General features: G+C 41.2%; 3 protein-coding genes across 6 annotated transcripts; 1 reads left to right on the plus strand and 2 right to left on the minus strand.

Annotated features, from left to right (window-relative positions):
* Positions 1–2392: 2392 nt before the first annotated feature.
* On the minus strand, positions 2393–11698 carry LOC120805077 (dual specificity mitogen-activated protein kinase kinase 6-like). Its single transcript, XM_040154935.1, has 12 exons — positions 11346–11698; positions 7644–7713; positions 6889–6937; positions 6683–6796; positions 6330–6449; positions 6113–6229; positions 5315–5366; positions 5070–5197; positions 4389–4466; positions 3099–3238; positions 2782–2827; positions 2393–2534 (listed from the first exon to the last, which is right to left on the minus strand). The coding sequence occupies exons 1-12, from the start codon at positions 11362–11364 to the stop codon at positions 2457–2459; spliced, it is 1011 nt and encodes a 336-aa protein (XP_040010869.1). The 5' UTR covers positions 11365–11698; the 3' UTR covers positions 2393–2456.
* An 866-nt stretch (positions 11699–12564) lies between these two features.
* Positions 12565–20512, minus strand: btbd17b (BTB (POZ) domain containing 17b). 2 transcript variants are annotated; one of them, XM_040118463.1, is made up of 3 exons: positions 20033–20512; positions 14073–14358; positions 12565–13681 (listed from the first exon to the last, which is right to left on the minus strand). In XM_040118463.1, exons 1-3 carry the CDS (start codon positions 20040–20042, stop codon positions 12607–12609), a joined length of 1371 nt encoding a protein of 456 aa, XP_039974397.1. In that variant the 5' UTR covers positions 20043–20512; the 3' UTR covers positions 12565–12606. The 2 variants fall into 2 exon arrangements, with proteins under 2 accessions (XP_039974397.1, XP_039974406.1); XM_040118472.1 differs by lacking the exon at positions 20033–20512 and adding an exon at positions 16209–17025.
* On the plus strand, positions 19231–25961 carry LOC120784572 (G-protein coupled receptor family C group 5 member C-like). 3 transcript variants are annotated; one of them, XM_040118499.1, is made up of 4 exons: positions 19231–19327; positions 20976–21981; positions 24976–25079; positions 25165–25961. In XM_040118499.1, exons 2-4 carry the CDS (start codon positions 21006–21008, stop codon positions 25261–25263), a joined length of 1179 nt encoding a protein of 392 aa, XP_039974433.1. In that variant the 5' UTR covers positions 19231–19327; positions 20976–21005; the 3' UTR covers positions 25264–25961. The 3 variants fall into 3 exon arrangements, with proteins under 3 accessions (XP_039974433.1, XP_039974417.1, XP_039974424.1); XM_040118483.1 differs by lacking the exon at positions 19231–19327 and adding an exon at positions 19554–19646; XM_040118490.1 differs by lacking the exon at positions 19231–19327 and adding an exon at positions 20084–20297.
* Positions 25962–26708: the final 747 nt, after the last annotated feature.

Here is a 26708-nt window from a genome sequence, read left to right on the forward strand (position 1 = left end):
GCTGCAGTAAAAACTATTTGCAGCAGGAGGACTGCATATTTGAAACAAAACTCCAGTGCCCGTGTTCATGGTATTGCAGAAATATGTCCGCAAGTGCGACAATGTGGCTCATTAATGCGTTTTTAACAGTTTTTGGACAACGTTTAAGGTCTATTTAGAGGAATAAGCTATATCGAACTTTAGCTATACACAAGAGCTTGTAAGTAGAATCAACTAATTGTTTTGGTCTATTCGTGGGATTTTCTTCAAAAGCAAAAAAATTCAGGACTATATTGTACCGTACTTCTTCTTTGCATTACCCACACAAACCATTTACTTTATTGCTAAACCTGCAGCAATCATGACATGAAGGCTATAAACGGACATACTGAACAATAAAGCCTTTATTTTTTTGTCTTTCCATAGTTCAAGTTTGTCAGTCCCACCCAATTAAAAGGTGGCAAATAGAGTGAAGGAGTAAGAGGTAGAGCAAGTGTTCCATTCTCATTGTGATCAGCGTAAAAACTCACTTTTACACACCAAGGGAATGGCCATCCAAAGAAGGCCAAAAAAAAAAAAAAAAAAAACAGCAGCTTCTTTGTGGTCTTGCTAGCTTTCCCTTATTATTCACAATCATAAATACTCCTAACTCACTGACTTATGATAAAGGTCACACTACAGTGTAAACCAGAGAGGCAATGAGTGCTAGCCATGAACAGAGGCACGGCAGTTATCATCACTATCGTCATCATCATCATCATCACCACCACCACCACCACCACCACCACCACCATCGTCGTCGTCGTGATCATCATCGTCGTCATCATCATCATCATCATCATCACAGTCTCTGAACACTTGGAGTGGGGAAACTGCCACATGGCAAGGGCCTCTTGTTATGAGTCCAAGGGGCTCTGCATAGTATGGTCTGATAGAAGAGATAATGGCTGCCTGCCATGGACTGAAAAGAGGCTCTCGGTCCAGCACTCAAGGAGAGTACGACCTGGGGGTAAAAAAAAAAAAAAAAGGGCCGTCTCCTCATGAGGGAGAGCACGGAAACCTGAGCAGTGGAGCCTGACAGCACATCAGTCCAAAATAGGTGTACGACAGTCAGCTGGCCCTGTGAGTACAAGTGTTTGTCTACGCGTGTCACACTGCATTAAAACTAACTAATACCTACCAATCTACCATTCATCTACACTGCCTGGTTGGGACAGTGCCATGTTAGATTAAAAAAGGAGATAGTATTTACATCTTCAACACATAAATTATTTCCCTACCATACTGTCTGTTTAAGGCATAATAAGGCCTCTGGAAAGAAAGAAAACATAAGTGCCTCATATGTAAAGACTATGCCGACTCCAGAATTGAGAAAGGTAGGCTAAGGGGAGAATAAGTTTAAATGCTGCTGAAATAAGATCAAAATGCCAGAACAAGTCAAAAAAAAAAAAGAAGAGAAAAACAATTAATGCAGTAATTCATGAGAACGATTTGCAAAATGGCACACTGAAAAAGATAAAGCTGTGAGCTTGGATTAGGCAACCCCTGAATACTTCCAGGTAGTAACAATGGCAGCACTGGAGCCCACTCTTTAATACCCAAGAAAGGAGGAGGAATACGGAGGGGTCACTGTATGGAGGGTCTTACGCCTCGGATCACTGATGATATGGGACGCTTTACATTCCTGCCGATCGCACCGCCAAGCGATCCAGGAATGACTTTCAATTCCTCTCGCCCAGAATGTGACCTTTGACATTTCTTATGTTTTGTCTCAGTCCTGGAGCCTTCCACGGCCCGGCCCATGACAACTGCAGCCCCTGCACTGACCAATCGACTCAGGGAAGAACCAGGTCAAACTGTTCACCTGATGCCATCTGACAAATAAGGCCCTAGTCTGGTAAAATTCACACTTGTCAACGATATACAGTATCAAAACTCTGTATAATGAGAAAACATACAAACGCATATGCAAATATAGCTTTCAATATGCAACAACATACACATTAACTCTTGGTTTTGCAGATGAAATTCAAATTATTCATACAATATGTGTCACAAAAAAATAATGGCTGGCTCTGTCCATTCTGAAAAGATAGATAAAAAGGGACAGTGGGGGCAAAAACAAAAGAGGAACAAGACAAAAACCACAAATCAGGTTCAGTTCATATTTGTCATGTTGGATAATTGCGCACACAGGAAGCTTGGAGGAGTGAATTAAACCTCTCCAGTTGGCCGTACAAGTTCATATTACCACCACTCTCCCACTCCAGTGCTGCTGGGCTGCTGTCAGTCTTTAGGTCATCCCCCCCCTCCCCCCTCCCCCCGTTCTGTGTGGGTGCATGAGAGTCTTTCATTCCAGTGAGTTTGTTTTTTTTTAAACAAAAAAAAAAAAAAAAAAAAAAAAAAAGGGTAGGCCATTGGTTCGTTTGCTGAGAGGTCCCGCCTACCCTGATGGGGTGGAGCCTGGAGGGAGCCCATCAGTCATCCAGGATGACCTTGACAAAACTGGCCACGTCTGTCTCTTTGGAGTCATGCAGGGTGAAAAATGGATGTTTCTGCATCAAAAGAAGGAAAAACATAGTTAGAAATATGTTTTTGAATGACAACATTTTTTTTTTTTTTAAATGACGCCTGTGTTGTTATTTACTTGTGAAAAACACACACGTCGTAGATTTGGTGGGTTAATTTGGTAAGCCTGGCCTCTTGTGGACAAAGCATGAACCAGAGCACACTTGACATTACAGTGGGGATGCTGATGGTTTTGTTTTGGGGTAAGAGAAATAAAATGTAAAAACTACTAACCATTAATTCTGTATAGGCTGGTCTCTCATTTGGCTTCTTTCTTAAGCTGTAAAAACAAGAGATAAATTCAAAAGTGAGGAGAAAAAAAAAAAAAAAAAAAAAACCATATCAAAATTTAAGTGTATCATAATTTAATATTAAACCATATCCAAAAATAGCTCCATAGACACTGTACTTAGACACTGTACTAATGCCACCTCTTTCAGTAAACGCAGAGCAAACACTGACCCCTGCTGGGCTTCGATGCTATTTTTTTTTTCCCCCCAACCAGCCAGGAGAATGAGGAACTAAGTGCTGTCATCCCGTGTGAGACTTACCACTGGGAGATGAAATCTACAAAGTCTGGGGAGAAACGGTCGGCGGGCAACTGTGGAGAAGGCTCATCCACCACCTGTTTGAGCTGTTGGAACGGGGTCCCCCATGAGTCATAGGGGAATTTCAAAATGGCCAGCTCAATCTAGGAGACAGAGGGAGTCGGATTCAACTATGATTGCACATGTCAGAGATAAAATTTCGTGAACGCATGTTACAGTTTTGGTAATGGTTCAGTGCAATGTTTACAAATGCTAGGTGAGTAATACTGATTCTCAACTGCAACTCAAACTATTCTATACATTTCAGACAATTATTAACTTATGTAAAAAGTTCCGCAGTATATTTTGATTTTCAACTATTGAACACTTTATGGTTATATATATATATATACTGTAGATAATTTAATGCAACAGTGTTTGGACAATTCAGACAAGGTAATGTGTGTTTTAACGTGAATTCTAATGAATAGTAAGCAGTTTTACAGATGTATACCTTTCTTAAACTACAAAAGTGTCAAATTCATTTAATGAGACATAACAAAAGCTCCTTTATGTATTCAAAGTAAATATACATAAATAGAAAATATGTCAGTTTGTAAGCTTTGTCATGTGTTAACTGAGGACAGCATGAACTACTACATAGGTATAAAATTGGCAAGGGGCACCATGAATCAGCATTAGTGCTGGGTTGTGTTTCGAAAGCTTAGATACCTGTAATGGGATCTATTTTGACATTGTTTGGTAAATACGGCAATTAACCATCTGACAAAATATAGTATATAGACACAACAGGCCACTCATCACAGGCCTAAGCAGGCAGAGAACGAGTGAAAGAAGCTTTTTATGTTTTACCTAAATTAGGTTTGTATGTTTCTACTCCTTGCAATGCATTTTCCAACTTTGACAAGAAAATTACTATGTAAATAAAAAGTATTTTTATTATCATCATATAATAACTGTTATGATCTGATTGGATTACGGAGAACAGGTGATTACATAAGACTAAGATAACATTTACATTTTGGTGTTTGCCACCAGTGTTAGCTATATATGAACTAAGCTCATAGTAGCAACACAGTGAATACACTTTAAAGCCTTTATGATCCAGCAGACAAAACATGGTTGTGAACCATGTTTTTATCCACATTTAAACCGGATTAAAGAACAGTTATAGTCATGATTAATTCACTGAAAACTATATCAACAAGGGCGTTAACTTGGCACATCAGAACTGTTCTAACTGTGAGTATCACAAAGTCAAAGCCAAAACTTCTATAATCTAGCCCTACTCACCATCGTGATACCAAGACTCCATATATCTGATTTGACACTGTAGCCTTTCTGGTTGAGGTCAGGGTTAATCCGCTCAGGCTGAAATGGAGATTATGAGCAACAGATAAATTCCAACACTATCAAAAAAAAATTTTTGATCAATAATTATAAAATATAATTATACCGTACTTTTTAGAAATAATGTTTATTTTTATTTATTCTTTAAACCTAAACAGAAAAAAAAACAATGAATTATAATAATAAATAAAAAGTGATAAAAGCAATTTTAATTTCAGACTTGAATTAAACTCACTGAAGAGTTAAAAAGCCATGTAAAGATGAGAATAAGTGTAATTGGGTTAAAAACAAATCTGTGAGCTACAATGTGTTTTTCAGGGGATTTAAAATAATGCACTGGTTTTGTGAGCCAACATTCCAGTTTGAAAACTTACGTGTTTGCATAGTGGAGGTCTGATTACCATCAGTCCGAGGTCCAGATTTTAAAATGGTTAAGGAGCTCCTGGACTGTGGATTTTTGGCTTTGCTCCAGCTGATGAGTGTTTCCAAGACCTCAGACATTTACATTGGCCAGGCCACTTTGAGCATTACAATCCTTCAGTAAATTTCTAGAGAATCCCTTCCTAAATCTCAGCTAGGCGGTACCAGGAATCCCTTCTTTGATCTTCCCCAGTCCCCACTTACCGCCATGTAGGGCTTGCAGCCTGCATCCATTGTTTTGGCCACAGAGTCTACCAGGTGGCCGCTGATGCCAAAGTCGCACATTTTCACTTGGCCCTGAGTGTTGATCAGAACATTGGAGGGCTTCACATCTGGAGGGGGACAGACATTGTTGGGAGAATGGTGAGAGAGAAGATAAGGAAACCTATGATGAGAAACATCAATGGGAAAACTGAAAACTGTACACGCTGATGATGTGATCTGCTTACCTCTGTGTATCACTGACAGGTTACTATGCAGATGCTCTAATGCCTTGACAATCTGTGGATTAAAAAGAAAAATAAGGAAAAGACTGAATTCTTCTTCTTCAAAAAAAATAAAAAAATCTCGAGACCTGGAGCTGTAGATGATATCTAAGTGAGACTAATTCGTGTTTTGCAAGCACATAAATAAAACAATTAACAAAATTCTTATTTTGTTGTATAATATGTCTATCGTTGGATGGGTTTGGTGATGTAGTTTCCCTGGAGTCACATTAATTTCCATGAAGCAACAAACATGCAAAATGCTAACATTTTTTTAAATTCTACGGAATTTACCATTTTAAATAAATAGTTCTACATTTTGGGAAATATATGTATTCCTTTCTTTCTGAAAATTAGATGAGAAATGAATGAAATTGATACTTTTCTTATTGTTTGACTCATATACAAACAAAAATGTAAAAATGACACTGTCATTTTAGGGGGAATTTAGGGGGAATTTGTCATTTATGTGATGTGTATATTTCTCGATGAACAATTGTACCTCATCTAGACCATCTCTGGCTAAATTGCTGGTTGCCTGGCAACCTCACCGTGACGACAAGACTCCAGAAAGTCACTGCACCTGGCTGTTGTTCGCCAAGAAATAATTACAGCACGTTAACTCCCAGAAAACCACAAATTGCGTTATTCTCAGAAAGAACAATCATATTTTCCCAAAATTTTGAACTAGTCCTTTAATGTACATGAAAATGCACTTGATATCTTAATGGTACTTAGAGTAAAATATGGGACAGGACATACTGCTACTGTGATCTTTCCCAAGATGTCCTCAGGGATGGTTTTGCCTTTCTCAATAACTTTTTTATAGAACTTATCCAGAGAGGTGTCCATCAGCTCCATACAGATCCAGACATCCCCCTGAAAAAACAGATGCCCCAAAAGGAAGAAACAAGATGATGGCAGGTGACCGCAGTAGTCACAAATGATTTATGGTTTAAGATTTGAACATCGGCTTCACCTCTCTGAAGAGGGCGCCATAGAAGGTCACAGTGTAGAAGCAGTCCACTGTCCTCATCGAAATGTCCAGGTCCATCAGGAGCCTCTTCTGCTCCAGAGTGTTGACTGTAGCCCGAATCCTCTGGGGACACAAACATCACAGGTGGGCTGTCAGTTTCATCACAGGGTAGATATAGCTTAAATGAAATGGTATCCAATGTCCTATAGGCCCCCTTCTCAATATAAGATGTCACAGATCTGACCCCAATGTTTACAAGTTGAGATCATATGTTGTACATCTATGAGTCATGGTTTCTATTTTAAAAGTATGGTGCATTTACAAAGATGTCAAATCAGGTAACCTGAGTAGCCTACCTTGACAGCCATGATAACACCACTGGGCACATGTTTCATCTTGTCCACCACCCCGTATGCTCCCCTCCCCAGCTCTGCAATCTGCTCCAAGTCATCTGCCTTCACCACGAAGTTCTGGACAGAGGAGGCAGACGTTACACTAATGTATGTATTCAGCTCCACAGAAAAACTGAACAGCGTGTCTCAGAGCAGAGAGTCAGCTTTACCTGATCCCCAATTGTGACGCAAGCTTTAGAGTCAAGATCTCGAGGGGGCCTGCGGGGAGAGAGCAACAATTAAACCATGTGTGATAATAGCAAGAGTGCGTAGTCAGTTTTGATGCCACAATACTCAGTAACGGTAAATTCATACACTTAGAGGAATAGTTCATGTTTATTAGAGCAATTTATAAGATGAATTTGAAGCAAACATTGATTAAAGTTAGTGCAAAAACCAATAATAAATCAAATGATCCATGCAAGGTCTCACTCTCTCTGAACCCATGTAACTCTGTAGCTTGTAATTAACATCTGCACCAGGCAAAGGAGCTTTGAATGGAGTGCAGAGACTGTGCTGCATTCTCAGAAAAAAAAAATATATATATATATTTCCTAAAAACTTTGCTTACTTAAAAATATAATGCAAGCCTCATCTAAATGTCAATTACTGTGTCTTGAAATTTTGGTCATCTGCATTAAGAGAAAGTATAGTAGGAAAGTATAGCCTGACTGACAGTGGAATTTTGAGGCTGAAGCCAATATTTGAGAGTTCAGAAAAATATGATATGACAATTGATACTCATGTCTCTTCAATTTATTGTTTCCTTATTGGCCAACATATACACCAACACCAATGTATCTGCGGTGAGCTAATATACGCTTATATATTGACCCAGCCAATGTTATCAGTCAGGCTCTAATTTTGCAACCCTCTTGGGATGGTACAGCTGCTGTCACTACCCCATTGTAAAAAGGAGCCTTACGCTGCTGCTGCTGGTGGGGGCTGCGCAAACACTTCTTTGGCCAGCTTCAGCCCGGGGTTCTTCTTCTTCCCTTAGAGACAAGAATTTAGAAAACCATTACCATCTCAGCTCCATGCTTCATATACAGTGATCAATAAAGCTGTATTTAGCAGCAAGCACAAGCTAGTATAATTTGCAGTGTTTTGTAAAAGGACTAAGGTAAATGGATTTCACATCTACAGACTCTTATCAACCCATTTGCCACAACAGAGATCCCAAGTTCAGATTCAGACCACTGCCAACTACATGGCCTTTGCTTGTTTAAATGAATCCACATTGGCCTATGGATATATTTGATTCCATTCTGGTAGTAAGGAGTGTTCTCAAGGTTACAATCAATTTGCAGTTGCCACTGACACAAACCATAGCAAATGATCTGTTATCTAACTGGAGATTAGGTGTACTCAAAGCTGAGGCCCTGCAACAGAGAGAAGGTGGACTCAATGACTAATTGACATTGGTATGATGACTAAAATGCAGAGAGGAGGAGGGGGATTGTAAGGGGAGGATCCTGGCATCATTTTTTTTTCTTACTATTACAATCACTGCTAACAAATCATCAATCAGTGTTTTTTTCTGTTTTGTCTCAGTTCAGGATCTGTTACAGTCTTTGAATATCTGGTGTATGCTGCTGCAAACAGTCCAGCTCTAGGACCCTTCTGTGTTAATTCAGTGACAGCAGTCCATTCATAAACACAGTTTACCAGCAGCCTTTGGGACTTCCCACAAGGGGTTGCGAGTCTCTGCCAGAATGACACAGCTACCAGGCTTACGAGCAGCAACACAGGAAAAACAGCTCAACTCTTCTTGACATGGACACTTTTGTTCAGCATGTTTGCTCTTGTTGCAAGGTCGACAGGAAAAACAGAACACTTTTCTTGACCTTTATCTGCTTGTGCTCAGACTTGGCTGGAGTTTCACCCACTGGGATATGATGAGAAACAGTTTAGACCTGGCTGGTTATTTCCTGTTCTTGCTGCATACAGGGTCGTACCAGGCAGTGCAATGATTCTACCCAAGTTCAGAGAAGCTGGTTTAATGCACAGGCAAGGCACCGTCACTTTGGAACAAATGAAACAACTCTTAATCAAACTAGCAACAGTTAGCAATGGTTAGAACGATTTTTAACTTGTCACTGTTTCTGTGGAGTTGTATTTACCCATGAGTGAGTCACACCACTCCAGTCTGGAGGAAGTACGATTGGGTAAACCCCTCCTTTGGTAGATCGAGTTGGAGGGGAAGTGAAGTTTTACTAAGATTTTAGATTCTATGGCCTACCACTGAAATGTCAGACAGGCCCAATTTGTGCTGCAGCCCTAAAATAGGACTACTGTGTCTGGACAGACTACGGTAGTTTCACGTGGTAGGGAGAGATTGAATTGTGATTTACTCACACACGTTGAGTCAAAAATAGATTTTGCATTTCCTCTGCGTAGGATGAAGTATGAGCACTCCGAGCCTGCATCTGAAGTGCCAAACATCTAACAAAATGTGTTTTATTCAAGCTGTTAGACATATTTAACTATCCATTTCTGCTGCAGAAAAACTGCAGACTGTACATTATATATATTTACATATAAGTCTGAGTTACAACTAGAAGTGTGTGCTGTGAAAAATTAATGGACTTGAAATACTGTAATACCCCTCTCAGGAAGCAGTCCTGTTCGGGGAGCCAGTGTGCGGTGTGTGCAGTGACCCTGCGGCCAGGGCTGTGGAGTGGGATATGACTCATGGCAGTCAGACTGGACACATCCACTGAAAACACAACAACTGTCAGGACCCTTTGGGAAATATGATGTCACTTCACTTGGCCCGCTAGCTGCTCTCTGTCCCCAACCAAGGCCAGTTTCACTGCAGCTTTCTGCTGCAAGACCTGCTTGGTCCTCCAGTTAAGCCTAATAGAACACAATAGTGCCCTGACATCAGCCACAGCTGCAGTCAAAGTATATCAAGTGAGAACAGGGAAATTACACGTACAGAGATACAGTTTTCTCAGAAAGGATCTGAGTCTTATATCCAAATATGGCACAACTTGCTTTATGCAATCTTATGAAACATCTTCACCCTGCAGACATTTTTCCTCACATGGGAAGAGGTTTATTTACCCATAGATCTTTTCATTTTAAGTACAGATAATAGTTTCTTAATCAGATCAATATTTGTGCTGATGCTGCGTTAGCAGCGAATTGGTGCACTTTTACAGGAAATGCAGAAGTTCTTAGAAAACCAAAGATGTTCAGTGGAAAATATCCACAGTGCAGTAATACATACGTAATGTGAACAAGAATTTCTGGATTGTGCATGGGATCAAAGTGTCAATAGCTGTGTGGAAAGTCACCATCAGGAAACTCCAGCCTGGGTCCATATACAGACAATGATGACTCATGCAAAGATAATCTTCCACACAACCCTATCAGTGCTGTTAGGGAGAATCCAATCTGCAAAAATGCCTCAGCAATACCATCAACAGGACTACAATGTAAATAGGTCCACTCCACCCTTGACCTGAGAAGGAACACTCCTTGCAGCAGCCAGAAAAAAAAAAAAAAAAAAAAGCACTTCCACAGAGACAACTCCTGCCTGCTTTTGGGCACACAACAACAACAGCAGCACAGAACCTGTGCAGCAGTTATGGAGTTTCTGCTTGCAGCCAGCGAACTGTCAACAAAGAGAGGCTGCCCTAGGTACTGGTGCTGCAAGTCAAAACATGCCATGGTAGGCCAAAGGCTATGATTGCCTGAGCAGCGCCCAGCCAATCTACACAGCCCTCTCAAAACAGTGTGTACTCCCGACCATGGTAACGCTAGTATGATTGTGTAACAGCACAAGCGGTGAACTTGAAATGTAAATTGACATCATCACCATGCTCCGTGTGTGTGACGCAGAGGAGGGACCTTGATTTTTCCAAGGTGTGTGTTTTGTTCGGCGGAGTACAGTAATTGCACGGCACAGTCTCACGCACCGAGAGTGACAGGCGGAAGCCAAGTGTGTGATAGCGCCCTGGTTCATTGGCATCGCCGCCTGTTTGAAAAATGAAGGAATTTCCACCACGGGGGGGCGGGGGGCGGGTGGAGGAGAGGAGGAGGAAAAAAAAAAAAAAAAAACATTTACATGGTCGCGGCGCTAAAAATATGTTTGCGCTAACACAGTGGCCAAACCAAAACGACCCAACGCAATCGATGAGTCATGAGGCCGAAAAATACAAACACCTGTGGTCCCAGTGTGCTTTACTTTACCGAAAGAGAGAAACTAATCTCAGCGCGGTAATTTCCAGCTCAGGGGCAAGTTGGTTGATAATTACAGCTTGGCAAAAGTCCTTTATTGTCGTGAAAGCCTGTGTTAGCTAACCGCCACAGGGGACTTAAACGAAGCGATGCGAGTGTAGCTTTTAGCTAAGATATTACCAATAAAAATCGCAATATCAGTAGGTCTATGATGAATACCCTCAGACACCAGGATGTCCAGAGACTTCGCATAATGATAGAAAGCAGTAAAGACATGCTGGCTAGCTTTTTTTGCTCCTCTCATACATGCAGCCTTCCACCTGGCAAGGTAACATTTTTCAACAAAGCTAGCTCAACTACTTCCACGCAAACTGCACCTCGATATTCTAAATATATGCACGGCTGTTTTAAAAGGAGTGGGGGAAAAAAACACACTTACCTCCTTTAGACAGAGACATTTCCCCTTTGCTTTGATGAGGGGGAAGGGAAGCACAAAGACTTTTGCCTTTTTTTACTCCCTCCCTCCCTGCATCTACCCTTACACCCGCTCAGGATCGCTGGCTTGTCGTGCAAAAACTAGCAGCGATTAAAACAAGATGGTTCCTCTTCGTGCAATTTTAGTGTTTCGGTCACCAGCTCAGACGTTCAACGATCGATGAGCAGATGGATGCACAACTTTAAATAAAGTTGGCGCTGGTTGTACAGTTCGAGTTAGTTTGCTAACAAAACCTGTACTTTTAGGGTGGCCAAAGTCTGACAGCTGAAGGTTCCAACGACGTGATAACGTATTTCCTGCCCTGTGCTAAGCATCATGGGACGTGTAGTTTGTATTGAGTGAGCACTTTTCTGTGAACAAAGAGATTTGCAGCAATCAATGTAACTAATTGAAAATATTAATTACAGTACGATCATACATTAATTTTGCATCAATTACAATTGTAAATCATTACAATTACAGGCCACCACAGACATTTTTTTTTAAATCTTAGTCTTTTATTGTTATTTTTTTATTTCAGGATGAAAATGCATACTGGCGTAGTAACTTTAAAACCTAGATAAAATGCCTGTGTAACAGTAAATAAGAAAAAAAAAAAACAATAACAATGGGCTCCACTTGCCTTGCAAGTCAACTACGGTGTACAAAGGAACACTGATAATATGATTGGACTTCAATTTACACATTTTGGTACGTAAACAGCAAACAGGTATATAAGTATATGTCACAGGATATAAGAGCCGTTAACTAACAATTTGACTGCTGAATGGTGAAATGCATAAAATTAATCGCAATACCAATTTATTTTAAAGCAAAACTTCTATAATCCCTATGCAAACAACAGTAACCATCAAATAGATTTAATAAATTCAAGGAAAAAACAGTCTAAAATACCTGAACAGATACAGTACTGTGAAGTGTTTTTTTTTTTTTTTTTAAGTATGCATGAAATGCTGAATAACCCACCATCATTGATGTTATAATCACCGCTTAGCTTTTAAATTGTGAGTTCTTTATTTTACCAGTCACCTCCTTGCTAAATAGTTGGAAGACAACAAAATGCACACACTAATCAACGATGGCGATGTCACAGACCTGACAAATAAACATGTGCTGTGATATGAGTGCACTTTGGAATATGTGCATGTGATTGTGTGGGTGGAGGGTGGATAACCAATGATGAAGCCACACCAAATTCATGCCTTTATTTCCTGGCGACAAGGAGGGTATGGTAGAGGGGTTTTATCATAATGTGCAGATAGAGGGAGCTGTCAATTAGGTATTCTGATGCACGGCGCTGCAGGTCAGCATCCACCAGGAAATCCCCGGCCTCCTCTGTGCTTTGGTGGAAGTTGTAGACGTGGCGAACCACCACTTTTCCCTGCTGTTTTGCCATTACAATCACCGTCTTCTGGAAACTCACACCGGCAAAGTCTGGACTAGAGGTGGCCGGTGTCACAATAATGCGAGGTCGACCTCCCTCTGTGCGGGTGGGCTGCATCGCACCCAGCTCAGTATAGGTTGACCTGGCACTGAGTGGGAGCCAGCGAGGGGAGAACAGGGCGTTCCATGTCACTCTCTTGCTGGCGTCATGGCCACTGGGCCCGAGCTGGGTCTGGAAGCTGAAACTGCGGTCATCACGGGTTGGGTTATTGATGACCCAAGGAGAACCCCAGGAGGGGGACAGGTAGTTACGGGGAGTGAAAATACTGCAGTTGACATCAAAGTACTTTGCCAGCTGGATAGGTGAGGCAGAGTGAAATTGGAATGCTAGATAGAGAAGATCACGGATAGACTCATAATACTTGAGCATGAGGGCGGATTGCTTCTGAAGACGGAAGAGGTGCTGAGGGGGGATCATGCCGTATCGGACAGCCCTCAGGGCACTCTCCACTGTCGTACTGACAGGCTGGTTCTGGCTAATCCAGGCCTCCAGAGCCTCGTAGAGCTCCAGCTCACTCTGCAGAATGAGGTCGGAGCGCTGGAGCAAGGAGAGGAGCAGGTCTTCACTGATGAAGCCCCATTCTTCGCTCTGCAGCACAGAAGACAGGTTCCAGGACAGGTACTGCAGGCAGCTGTCCCGCAGGGCCATGTCCCCAATTTGTAGTGCATAGCTGTACCAACCAACCACATGGCCCGTGGGGGAATCACTAGACAGATGCTGGGTCATATATTGGGTCAGACCCAGCTGCAAGCCCCACACATGATACTTGCTGGCCAGCTTATGCAGAGAAATGGCCTGATCTAGCCGCACTGAGATGTCACCACAATACAGGTACCTGCAAGAGAAAAAAAATCTGTACCAGTTACCTAAAAAGAAACCGGACGAACACTCATAAAAAAAGAGAACAATCTTTCTGTGAGGCATACCACTGTATTTTTTGAAGCGGTGTTAACTCCTCACATCTGAGTCACTGAAAAAACCCACACTGTCCAATATTTGACTGTGAGCCTAAAACGGCAGGCTTAAATTTGGAATATTTAACAAGATGGAGCATCTCACTTCTCCAAATAGAAAGGACAGAAGCAAAATGCTGAGTAAATACTTATAACTTCATATCTTGGGAAATACAAACGCATCTACAGGCAGCTCCACAGTTTCTTGAATGGTTTTGTTTAATTAAGCCAGTTTAAGTCTATACAAATAATTACATCCTGAGTCACCCTCACCTGACAAACTTGTCAAAGACAGCTGCACAGTCGGGTGTCTCCCTCAAAACCACAGCACTGTTATTGCGGCTGAGCAGCAGTTCCTCAAACACATCACTCTGCAGGGTGAGAACTAGGCTGTGGGCCTGGATCACCTTCACCTCGTCAGTGTTGATGGTCTGCACCCGAAGGGTGACATCACTGCCGTTCCCCATGGCCAGCAGGGTCTCCATGCGCTGCACTAAACTCATGGAGTGATTCAGCACCGTGGCCCCAATGTCCAGAGCTGCCTCCTGCTTCAGGGCAGCTGTGGAAGGAGAGAGACTGTGGTCAACGGCAACACCTGACAGAAATACTATTATCACTATCTACATGCAGAAGAAATCGCTCTCGTTCTGTAGTTTATTAGATGGTGTTGATGATGGGAAGAGGATGAAGGAGACTCCGCTGACACTGTCTCGATTGCATATAAAGGTTTTTTTTTTACAAAGAAGTACAGCGTCAAATCAAGCATCTGCAGATCACCTCGTGAGAGGGTGCGAAGCCAATGAACCACTCTGAAAATCAGCCTTGACCACCGACTCTTAAATAAGGCAATTGTTTTACTAAAAACTGTCACTAACATATGGTTCCAGTCACAAAGCATTAACTTCCTTTTCCTAACTGTGAGGCATCCTCTGAGGACCTTTGACCTAGGGCCTCTATTTAAACACAGCTCTACATATGTAAACATACACCTCATTCTCCTGCAATTGCAATTAACTAAACTATCAGCTTTTTCTGAAACTTTAAGATTGTTTTCAATCATCTCTGAATTAGAATAGTACCAAACACTCTCTCTTAGTTTCTATTTTCAGCACCATCACTTGCATAAACCTGATTTCACAGCAGAATTCATGTGCATTTGTTCCTCAACCTTAATCAGATTTGACACAGCAAGAATTCGAAAAGTACTCCCCAACCCTTCAACTTAACCACAACTGATAATATGTGTCAGGGAAAAAGCAGACTTCCACATCCTTCTATTCCTCTGGTCTCAATTAATAGAGAAAGCGAGCATCGAGCCAGGTGGCTGACTCAGAAAACCTCCAATACCAGGTGCTCAGAAAAGAATCCTGAGTTTGCAGCGGTATTGCAGATGGCTGCGTCTGTGGGCCCTCTTGAACGCAAGTACAAGTGGCACTTAGTGGAGAATCACACATGAAAGACTCAGCATGACAAGCTGCTGTTTCCATTCTGCGCTGCCACAGCCATCAGCAGCTTTGTTGGCCTGTTACTGGTGATTTAATGAGACACAGGGGGAGCACACTTGGCTCCCTGGGATGCCTCACAGTCTTCATTTCTCCACCACCATCAAGCCCCCTCACTTCAAAGTAACCTTTTTCCAATTAGCCAGCCGGCACTCTGAGCCAGCTGAGCATGATGGAATAGGTGGAGGTGTGTATTGACAAATGATTCTGGCACGGTGTAGCCATTTGAAAAGTCACTAAATTCATTATAACTGGGGAACAGTATATACTATCTGTTACATAATTTACTTTTTTCTGATTACGTAAGAAAAATGAACATCTGAAAGATTAAATTCAAAGTAGACAAAAAAAGATGAATAAAGAATGATTCAGTGTCTCTTCCACTCAAACTGAAATGAGCTGAAAACATTAAATAAAACATTTTATACACAGTCCCCAAATATCTAGGGTTAGATGAGTCTGTGCTAGTGAGGAATTTCAAATGAAGTCTAATGTGATGGCAAAGGAATGTGGCCTTCAGTAGCTTTGGTCAAAATCAGTCAAAGTCAGATCTTCTCTAAGGTAAGTAAGAAAAGCTATCCCTCAGTGCTTGTACTGTACTCTATTACTGAGCCGGCACAAAGCCAGGCAGCGAATGCACTTGCCTGTCTTTCCCTGCACTCAGCAGACAGATAGATGAGGGCAGGATGAGTAGAATAGATAAATACCCATCCCCTGCCCTGAGGCTGGGCACGAGCCACACATTCATGCTGTGCCCTACTACCCACTGACAGTATGGGGGAAGCTGGACTGAAATAGAACAATACAGCTTCTACTTACAATGTAGGATGTTAAGACAAGGATGCAGAAGTGAGATGACTTTTTAAAAGCTAACAATTCAAAGTAGAGATGCCATTTGTTTTCTTACCTCCTCTAACTGTGACAGGGTGGAAGTGGATGAAGAGGAGCAGGGTGCCCACACAGACCCAGGCAGGGATCCCTCGTTCACATGAGCGTACCATTTCTTCTCAGTTATTCCCTGCCTCTCTTCCTTTCTCTGTGCCACCGTTTCCTGACCCTTCCTCTTGCTGCTGTGCCTTTGTCTTGTGCGTGCAGAAAGGTGTGTTGCCCCGTGTGTGCCGCCCAGCTCCCTGTCCCGCACTCTTTATGTAGGACGCTGGCCTTTCCATGGCGCATCTCGCAACCCCACGGGCTCCATTGATTGGTGGAATCTGGCAGGGGCGTTGCTATAGCGACAGCTTTGATTTTGAATTTCTCCCTTTTGGATGTTACATGGCATTGATCAACTGCACCGGGGCCAGCCAAGGACTCAGCTTAATGTGTTTTTCTTTTCTTTTTTTAGTTTAAAAGTTATTAACAATCAATATTAACACAGTTTTATGTTTTAATGCAATTCAGAATACAACAGATCTCTGGACTTCAAATTTTTGTTTATCGTATCTACATTAACTACAATCAGTGCCTTGTAATCAGTCAATTAGTTAGAGTAGATTGCCACTGAGACTATTTGCCAAAAGTAATTGAGGTTCTAATTTGTATGACCAACTGCAGTCAATCAAATTTCATAATCCATTCATAGGGCAGTTTTTCAGCCGACAGCAATTATTTCTCTGATGGCATGTTAACCTAAGTAATGGGAGGATCCTTTCATTGGTGCTGCTCATCAATTTAAGGCAAGCCCTGTTTATCAAATTTAACTGCCCATCAGTGTTTTGTATAGTCATGTCGAGTTTACATGTATTTTTAGTTATCAGTGTGAAAAACAACTTTGTAGAATTTCTTTGTTCATCATTAAGTGAATGTAAAACTATTTCCAGGTGCCATGTACAAGCAGCTGTTTCATCACAAGCAGTGCAGGAGGGTTTACTGAATGCGTGTGCGATATAGACAAATTCCAGCTGGATATTGAGCTAATGGTTGCTGCTGGCATGGAACATACTAACCTCAGAGCTATGATAATCAATATGAAATGATAAAATGACTCAAAGCGAACTAAAGAATCACATGACATGAAAAAAAAAAAAAAAATCATGTATCCTAGAATAAAATGCATTAATTGAGATACAACAGGAGTGAAATGGAAGCTATTACAGTGGTCCACAGTGCCTCTGGTCATGGCCCCAGGCCTCAAAGAGATGTTTACAGTTCACTTAAACGAGCCTTTATTCCCCACCCAGCTGGCATTGATCTTTCATTCACAGATAGGTCAGTCAATACTGAGATCCCTGTTAAAATCTTCTCAAAAAGCTTAGATAGATATGGATCTGATATTAAAAACAAAAAAACAAAAAAATATCAATGCATCCGACCAGGCCATTAGTTCAGTCCCAATAGTTATACTAACATGTTGCAATGTGATAAATGTGTTTAAAATAAGCTCCAATTCTACCATGCTCACAATGGGAAAGACAAGAAGATACAGTGTTTCAGAGGGAAGTGGGTTGTGGTGAAGCCCTGAGGGCTGCCAGGCTGCAGTGAAAATGCAGGAGAAGAGACGTCTTGCGAGACCCCGACCTAAGCCACAGCTATGAATAACCTGACAGTTTCTCAGAGGAGAGCGGTGCTGCGGTGCCCATGCTGCAACAAACTGGACTAGACAATATGGAGAAGACATTGTGGATCATATGTGGTGCCATCTTCTATCCGTTCTATTTTATGAAAGTAAATACAGATGCACACAAATGAGATCCATGAGTTTTATGTGTGAATGCAATCAATCTGTATGAATGCAAATAATCAGGTCTTGTATTCTCTATATACAGTATTAGGCAACTGGTTTACCAGCTCAAAGTGTAGCTGTGTACTAAAACATGAATCTGGCAACTGTTGTTTTGCTACAATATTAGAATTAGAATAAACCCAAAGCTCTTTTTGTGTGTGCATCTGGAAAGGACATGTCCTTCATTAAGGTCCAATTGCTTTCTCCTCTGAGATCAGTTCCTATTAAGATTCTGCTAACAGGACCACAATGAAAAAGGATGGATTGACGAGCTGCTGGGCTCGTGAGAGCACCCCTTGGGACAAGATCCATTGAGGGATCGATGCACCACAGGGGGCTCCATCACACAGTATAAACAGTACGTTTAGTACAGGCTGCTTGCCAGAAATAGCCTCAACAAGGCGTCCTGGATGACCTTACTCTCGCACTGAGCCCGGAGGGAATGCACTAGATAACCAGGTCTCCGAAACATGGCAAAGATGCTGAATGCATGTAAATATGTAAAATGTTTACATGCATACAAAGTGTTGAATGAATAAAAATAACCAAACACCATGGAATATGTAGAGATGTTGCATTCTGCTACTATGTCTCACAGTTATTTCTAAGCATCTAACATTCCACCTAGCATTGTATTAGGTGGTTTATTCACTCTTTTGTGGCACAATCTTTTTTTTCTAATTATAAACTACAAATTTTACAACTAAATGGAGTAAGAGAGCGAGAGAGTTTTATGGCAAAAAAAAACAACAATGTATATCTCAAGAATACTCAGGTGTGTCCTTAGAAACAAAACCCCGCTCTTACACTGTATTGTAGTCTAATCTGACAGCAAACGCGTTTGTCATTATTTGTCTACAACCAGTTAACAGTGCAAACACAATAGAAAATACAGCATTTAAAATAGCAACCCCTTGACTTTCAATCCCAAAAATGGAATGTTTTAGTTTTATATTTTTACCCGATTATTTCAGCAAATTTCAGATGTGTAAACATTTTGTTCCAGAGAGCATAACTTTCTAATAAACGCTCAAAATCAATAGCGTTAGTCAATGTTCTTAGTTATCGAATGGTTTTTAAGTGGCATGGCCTACAACAAATCAATAACAAGATCCATTTTGTTGTGTAATCTGATTTGTCTCACTGAAAAACAGAGTAGATCTCTCCTATAACAATATTTTCCACCAGGTGGCTCTGCAAACTGGGTCCACAGTCTCCCCCGATGATGACTGCTCAGGATGACTTATCCTTCAGGAGAGAAACATTATGAAGAGATTTCACAGATCCCTGATGTGCATGTGTAGAAGGTATTCATGTAATTCTTAAAAGGCGCACTAAGTGGCATACACTAGGGTCAAATTATTCTTAGATTGAATAACTGTATGCAGGCCACTTTCTTCAATAAAACTGAAAGCAGACCAACTCAGCAAGTAAGCTAAGAAATACAAGCATAAGAAAATCACATTTAGCGACTAATCACAAAAACTGATCTAATCACTAAACGTGTGAAAAGCCATTAATCATCCATCATCAGTGAGATGGAAATGACGGTCTCTGCATGTCAAACAGGTCACAGCTCAGTACACGTTGCACGGCCCGAATACAAGTGGAAATATCACTTCAGAGGTGAGTGGGGCCTTTGTTTGGACGTAAATCGCCTGAAACAAATAAGAAGGGTGGGTGCTAATCTCACAGAATATGCAAAGCTGCAAGCACCACAGAGGCCGGATAATGAGACGGGCCGGTTTGAGCTGAGTCGTTCGACAAAAAGTGTCACATAATAAACCGCACAGGGAAACTACTCCGATGCGACTATCGGCGAGTCGATTATAACGTGGTTCGATAACAACCGGGAAGGAGTGGGCGGATGAAGGACTGTCCGTGATTAAGCCGAGGAAAAAAAAACAAAAACAAAACAAAAACAAACAAACGTGGATCTATTAATTGGATATTGGAATTGGTCAAGTGATTCGGGCAAGACAAGGTTCATTTCGGAGGTGGGCTATCCTCACCGGAGTCCATTTACCTGAGTCACCTGTTGGAGCTGCTCTCGGTGTCACCAGTCCAGGTGAGATGTCCCTGACGGAAAAGAAAAGCACCCCAGCCTGCTGACAGCACTGTCCACGGAGTCTGCCGCTGTCTCAACGGCGTGCTTCCAGAAACCTTATCATGGCGATTTTAACCTCTTAAGTGTGCCTCTCTAAAATTATTACAAGATTAATATTAGCCGTCCCGCGAAAACCGTTTAACGAGCTAAGGAAAAAGCGCTGTCTCCAGGTTTGTGGCAGATAAATCAAGCCAGTTTGTAAACGTTTTACTAGGTTTAAGAAGCAGGAGAATTCACTTCGAAATCCCCCAACATTTGAGATGCGTGGTTTTCACTGGAGAGTGACAACGTCCTTCGATCATTTGTTGAGAACTTGAGACTTTTGGATGTTGCACGAGGAAATTACTATCCAAGTGGCGATGGGAAATGGTTGGAATTAAAGTTGAATACAAAACAAACTTACCTTTTAGATTAAACGTTATTTGACCACTGAGTTACACGTCTGCTGGAGCAGGGATGCGGGATGCTGGTGGGGGGGGGGGTACTCATTGTGTCCCATGGTAAAATGTTAAAATGATGCCTCTGCAAATTCAATGGTGTAGCATAGCCAGACCTTTTCTGATCTGTCATGAAAATTCACTGCAGAATGATAATTAAGGGCTGAGTAGACAATGTTATGTAATTATTGGATTCTTCAGTAACTCGAGGGAATTTATTTAAATGCCCCGCAATTAGCACAGTAAGACTCCACACAACTGAGACTTCAGTGGGCCTTTATGCTGTGGATGATACCGTTTGTTTACTGTGCTGTGAAACAAATGCACACAAAGTCTGTAAATTAGGGATGCAAAAAATAACTAACTGAAATTTGAATTCATGTTTCAATAATCAAACTGTTTTTGTGTCAGTTTTTCTAAAAACAAACAAACAGTGAAACCATGGGCCTGACCGGTGCTCCTAAAGGATGTGGTCCCAGCATCAGCTCCATATATTACAACCTGTGTGACCTGACTACAGTGTGGGGGGTCGTGGTGGAGGCCATTGCTGCTGCTGGTGTGGTGACTTCCTTTGTCCTGTTCATCATCCTCATGGCCTCTTTACCGTTTGTGACGGACAAGAAGAGAAAGGGTATGGTCGCCCTGCAGGCGGGCATTCTAGTCTTCACTCTGGGACTCTTTGGACTCACTTTTGCCTTTATTGTGGGCCGGTACTCCACCAGCTGTGCTGCACGCAGGTTCCTGTTTGGAGTACTGTTCTCGGGCTGTCTAGCCTGCCTGGTGATGCATGGGCTATGGCTCGCCCTGCTGGAGCGGAGAGGCCGGGGGCCCAGGAGTTGGATGCTATGCCTGGGAGCCCTGGGTCTGTGGCTGGTTGAGGTGATCATTAACACTGAGTGGCTTATCATCACCGTGGTCAGGAGCCCACCTGGAGGTGTCATTGTCCCTGACCTGTCCTGCAGCATTGCTAACAAGGACTTTGTGATGGCACTCATCTATGTAATGGTTCAGCTGCTAGCTGTGGTGCTGATGGCTTTGCCCTCACTGACCCACAAGCACAAGCAATGGCGCCGAGATGGGGCTTTCATCCTGGTCACAGGGCTCCTCACCATGGGTATCTGGGTAGCTTGGATTGTCATGTACATCCATGGGAACAGAGTGGACGGTAATCCCAGTTGGGATGATCCTACTCTGGCTGTTGCTGTGGTGTCAAATGCCTGGGTGTTCCTCTTCCTCTACACCATCCCAGAAATCTGTTTACTGACCCAGGAGGACCCAGACCAGGAGCAGCCCCATGATGGAGAAAACATCTATCCTGCCAGGAGCCTGATTTATGACAATATCCTTAAGGAGCCGGAGCCCCACCAGAACATGTACATGGAGAATAAAGCTTTCTCTATGGATGAGCCTCCAGCAGGTACAGCATGACACATTAAAGTCTATGATTTGGTATATACAGTATACAACAAAACTGAGTACACCCCTGTGCAATATCACTAAAATGGAAAGTGATTCAAAGTTGTATCATCTTACAATAATTGTATGATTCTTAAATTGAAGTGCAGGGCATTTGATCTTCTGTATAATAAAAAACAAAAATAAAACAGGTTAGATAAACTGCATTTAAACTACAGGCCCCAAAGTACAACCTCAATGCAACAACAATCACTTTACCTGGGATCACTGCAACAAATTTAATTATACCTGTGATTTCTATTTAAGGCTAATTCCATGAACAATGTTATAAAATAACCTGGGAACACCACAACTTTCTAAGTTTTGGCCTGGGTTGTGTCTAATGCAACATGGTTCCACATAGCAAGGAAATGTCTGAACGGGTAAGAAACCAGATTGTGAGACTTAATAAAGATGGGAGAGGGTACAAGAGCATCAGCAGGCTACTGAGCACGGGTTGAGGCACAGTTGCAGCAGTTAGGAGGTATAGGAAAAAGCTATACTACCAATGACAGAAAGCTCAGTGACCGTCCTCGAAAATTGACGTCATGTAGAATCTGCTATTTATGCAACCTTGCTTTGAAAAACAGACAGGTGAGCGCTTCTGACTTGGCACAAGGATTATGGTGGAAACTGGTGTTTCAGTGACAGACCAGACAGTGTAAAGGACATTGCATGTAGTCAACCTCTACAGACAAGAAAAAACCCATTGCTCACTAAACGGCACACAACTGCAAGATTAAACTTTGCCAAAGAAGCCTGATGAATGTTGGCAGTACATTCTTTGGTCAGATGAAACCAAAATAAATTTGGTTTGGATCAGATGGGGTCCAGCATGTTTGGCAGTGACTGTATAGTGCCGACTGTGAAAACATAGAGGTAGAAGTGTGCGGATATGGGGCTGCATGAGTGGAGAAGGTGTAGCGGAGATGGCATTTATAGATGACACTATGAATGCAAGTTTGTCTACCAAAATACTGAACGAAAAGATGAATCCCAGGAATTTTCCAACATGACAATGATTCCAAACACACTGCACAAATGATCTTTAAAAGGAGAAAAAAGTAAAAACTACAACCTGGTCAAGTATGTCCCCTGAATTGAATCCAATAGAAAACATTTGGAGTGAAAGTGGAAGGTAGAGCAACAAAACACCTCATCTGTGTAAAATGGTAGAACATCTCTCCACAGATTTGTGCAAGACTGGTATCATCCATGCCCAGCAGGATCGAATCTGTCACCAGAAATAAAGGCGGACATGCAAAACATTTAAAAAAAATAAAAATAAATAAATAAAAGAATGGAATCTCATTAATGAAGGGTGTAGTGACTTTTGTTGCAGTTGGTTCAGTAATATGGACCTTTCATGATACTTTAATTAGTCAAAACATTTCTGTATTTTTTTTTTTTTCAAATTAACTGGCTTCTTTCCTCTTGGGCTTTGGCTGAAAAAACAAATAAAAGTCTACTAAATGGACAGTATTTGTAATTGCTAAACGTTTTAGTGATGCTGACCGGGGGTGTACTCAGTTTTGCTGTATACCGTATTGATGGGTGCTTAAAGCTCAGAACCAAAATTCAATCTACCAGCAGGACAGGAAAGCACTTCAATCTTGCAGTGTTTCAACTGCAAGATTGAAACACTGGTTGAAACAGTGTTTCAACCATGCTCAGAATTCTATGAAATAATGAAGTGCAACAGAGTAGCTAATAATTAATCTGACAATATTGGCAGTACTTCGTCTGCTCTTGCCTCTTGCTCCAAAGGAAAAGATTGTGAAATAATTGGCAGCTGGCTGTTTCTTTTTTTTTTTTTTTTTTTTGACAAAGCAGCAAAAAGCAGAAACAGTTTTGCTGTTATTTGCCATTTTTTCAGTCTGCATAAACCCAGATCTTACCAAGAAGAATAATAAAATACATGAGAATAACACATTGCAGGCAGGCCAAAAATTTCACCAATTTCTGTCAGTGTGATCATCATTGTTCAGACACATAAACAGCTGGGAGAGGCTGCTGACAAAACACACTCTACTCTCTTTTAGCTTCATGTGTTATTAGTTGAGATGCACAGATGAAAAGTCAAACCTATTATATGTTTCTTGTCTGGCTGTTAGCCATGTGACACTTATCAGCAGAGGGAAAAAAAAATGTAAGAATAAGCATTCTAAACTTAAAAACAAATCTTTACAATTTGATACAAAAACACAAATACGTACAGGCTAGGTTTTCGATCAGCTTTGCACAATTGGACTCATGTATCATGCTCTCTTTTAAGGAAAAAAAAAAAGTCTCACATACTTACTGAAGTTTGTGTCCTTAGCCAATATTATGAAGCAGTATCATCACTCAATTAACCGGGGACAGAAATCACTATATTACAGTTGCAAAGTTCTTAAACAATGTGATTTATTTACTTGTAAACAGCTTGCTTGGAAGTTTTAGATCGTTACATTGTCACACAAAAACACGATTGTCACTAGTACATCCTGAACAATGCTGAGACGAGTATCAGGGATCTCCACTGTGATTAAAGTGCATGACCCTGAAGACAAAAAGAAACTAATTAGGATAAAAGTGTGTGGAAAATGTTTGGTTGACAGATTGGTAAATAAATAAATAAAAGGAAAATGCAGAGTCTGAGTATGACACTATCATATTTTTAAAATAGGCATTAGTACTCCAGTCTTCTTTCAAAGAATCAAAACATCCAGCTCCTTACATATGAAGGAAATACTGATTCACTTCACTGGTGAGTATTAGGTAAATGTCTGTTGCCACACAGTCTTTTGTTCAAGGGTCTTTAAACAGTGGCAGATGTTGTTTTTGTTTTTCATAGCTGTTTTGATGTATAACTTGTGCTAAGCCTGATTTAAAACAAAAAATATGTACCATACAATGAAAATAAACCAAACAAAGACCATTTTTTTTCAATCCTCTTCCACCTTCTCTTTGCCAGTACCCACAAAGCCAGTGTCTCCATATGGGGTTTACAACGGTCAGGTACGAAGCTGTGTGTACCAGCCCACTGAAATAGCCCTGATTGCCAAGGGTCTGACAAAGGTGAATGCATGCACAATACTCGATACCACAAAACATCTCTTTGTCGTTGCATCTGAAATAATGAATTTTCTGTTTGTTTCTACAGATGGACCAAGATGCTATGATCCCTCGAGCCACAGCTCCCTCTTTGAATCCAGGAAGTGGCAGCTCCCTGCCACGTTCGGTCGAGTCCTTCCCATCCTAATCATTGTCACACACAGGCACTGTTGAGAGCACATTGCACATTCAGCTTTTACGGTCTTTTAGGAAGACGCTTTTATAACAACATACTGTACTGAATCTCAGACAATATGCAATAATATGACCTAGCTCCTTTCACAGACTTCGTAATTTTGTCCACTTTATTTCCTCCGTTCGTGCACTGCTTGTCTGTTCTGTACGTACAAACGCTGAGTGGCATTAATAAAAGATTACAATGAGTGGAGATGGGCGGCTAGTAGAGGCTAATTTATTTGCAGCCATTATGAAGATTTCCATATGGAAAGGTTGTGCCTCAGCTCCTGTATTTCATTTCCTTTTCTCACTATATGGAAACTAGTGCTTTAAAATTCTTAGGTGACAACTGACCCACTGTAGGTTGGTGGCAGACAAAAAGTAGACAAGGATCAGGTACAGGAAGTTTAAAAGCAAAGTGATTTAACAGACTAGCCTTAATTGTTTACTGTGTAAAGTCAGTGTTGATAATTGACTAAAAGTTGCGATTCAATTATAACCAATGTTTTTTTTTTCTGTTTTATCATAAATCTGCTGCCTGTAATTTGTTAATCTGTTGGCTATTGCATAACATTGTTCACTTGCGAAACGATGTTGTGATTCAGACTTCCTCTGAAAGCCACATGATTTTGTAGTGTCTTGGATTTATAAAAAGGAATTTTATGTCAAGGTGTAAATTCTAAATTATTAAACCTGTAAAGGTTACTTAAATCCTGTGAGGCTGTTTGATCATCGGATTGTAACAGGTAACAACTCACTGGGAGGCAAAGAGGACAAAGAGGAAGTATCACATTTACACTGCCTAGAGCAATTATTTAAATATATTGGTTGATAAGCTTTCCGTTGGGTAGGGATTGGCTCTCATATGATGGCGTATGGGTTTACTGCTGAACAATGCAGAAAACTGTTTTAGGTGGCACTGAGAGTGATAATGCGGGAATGTTACAAGACACAAATGGAAAAATCCAACGATAAAGCCATATAATTCTCTTTACTAATTGAAATTTAGGGCTGTGATAGTCTCAGTACAACCGATTCCATGCACTAATATTTTGAGTTAGGAGCATTACACTGAGATTTGATGGACTGTGTGATAGAAACTGCATTGTCCGACAGTAGCAGCAGTAAAAGACTGCCAGGAGCCTTCGCAGCATGTATGTTTGTTACATAAGAATCAGAGTGGATAGCAAATAATCACAAAACAAGCACAAACACACACACACTCATCCACACACTGCCTGAATGTGGTTTAACAACTGAAACAGTTTTATAATGCTACTGTGGGTATATAACTAAGGGACAAATTAGGTTGCACAAATTAGCAAGGACAACTACTTTGTATTATGATGAGTTCTTCCTTTCCTCTGAACAAAGAGGAACAGCTATTCACATATAATTTGACACACAAACACACTT

This window comes from Xiphias gladius, chromosome 3 (genome assembly GCF_016859285.1).
Source record: "Xiphias gladius isolate SHS-SW01 ecotype Sanya breed wild chromosome 3, ASM1685928v1, whole genome shotgun sequence".
NCBI classification, from domain to species: Eukaryota; Metazoa; Chordata; class Actinopteri; order Istiophoriformes; family Xiphiidae; genus Xiphias; species Xiphias gladius.

Excerpts from the sequence above, each read along its gene's own strand:
- LOC120805077 (XM_040154935.1), bottom strand. Across the intron at positions 5,367-6,112 it reads TGGGAAAGATCACAGTAGCA|ATTGTCAAGGCATTAGAGCA; the intron begins GTATGTCCTGTC and ends TTTAATCCACAG. Across the intron at positions 4,467-5,069 it reads GCTGCAAGCCCTACATGGCG|CCTGAGCGGATTAACCCTGA; the intron begins GTAAGTGGGGAC and ends TCTCCATTTCAG.
- btbd17b (XM_040118472.1), bottom strand. The coding sequence starts at position 16,302 with ATGGTACGCTCATGTGAACGAGGGATCCCTGCCTGGGTCTGTGTGGGC. Across the intron at positions 14,359-16,208 it reads CCCTGTCACAGTTAGAGGAG|CTGCCCTGAAGCAGGAGGCA; the intron begins GTAAGAAAACAA and ends CTCCTTCCACAG. Across the intron at positions 13,682-14,072 it reads GTCTTTGACAAGTTTGTCAG|GTACCTGTATTGTGGTGACA; the intron begins GTGAGGGTGACT and ends TTTCTCTTGCAG.
- LOC120784572 (XM_040118499.1), top strand. The coding sequence starts at position 21,006 with ATGGGCCTGACCGGTGCTCCTAAAGGATGTGGTCCCAGCATCAGCTCC. Across the intron at positions 21,982-24,975 it reads TATGGATGAGCCTCCAGCAG|TACCCACAAAGCCAGTGTCT; the intron begins GTACAGCATGAC and ends TCTCTTTGCCAG. Across the intron at positions 25,080-25,164 it reads TTGCCAAGGGTCTGACAAAG|ATGGACCAAGATGCTATGAT; the intron begins GTGAATGCATGC and ends TTGTTTCTACAG.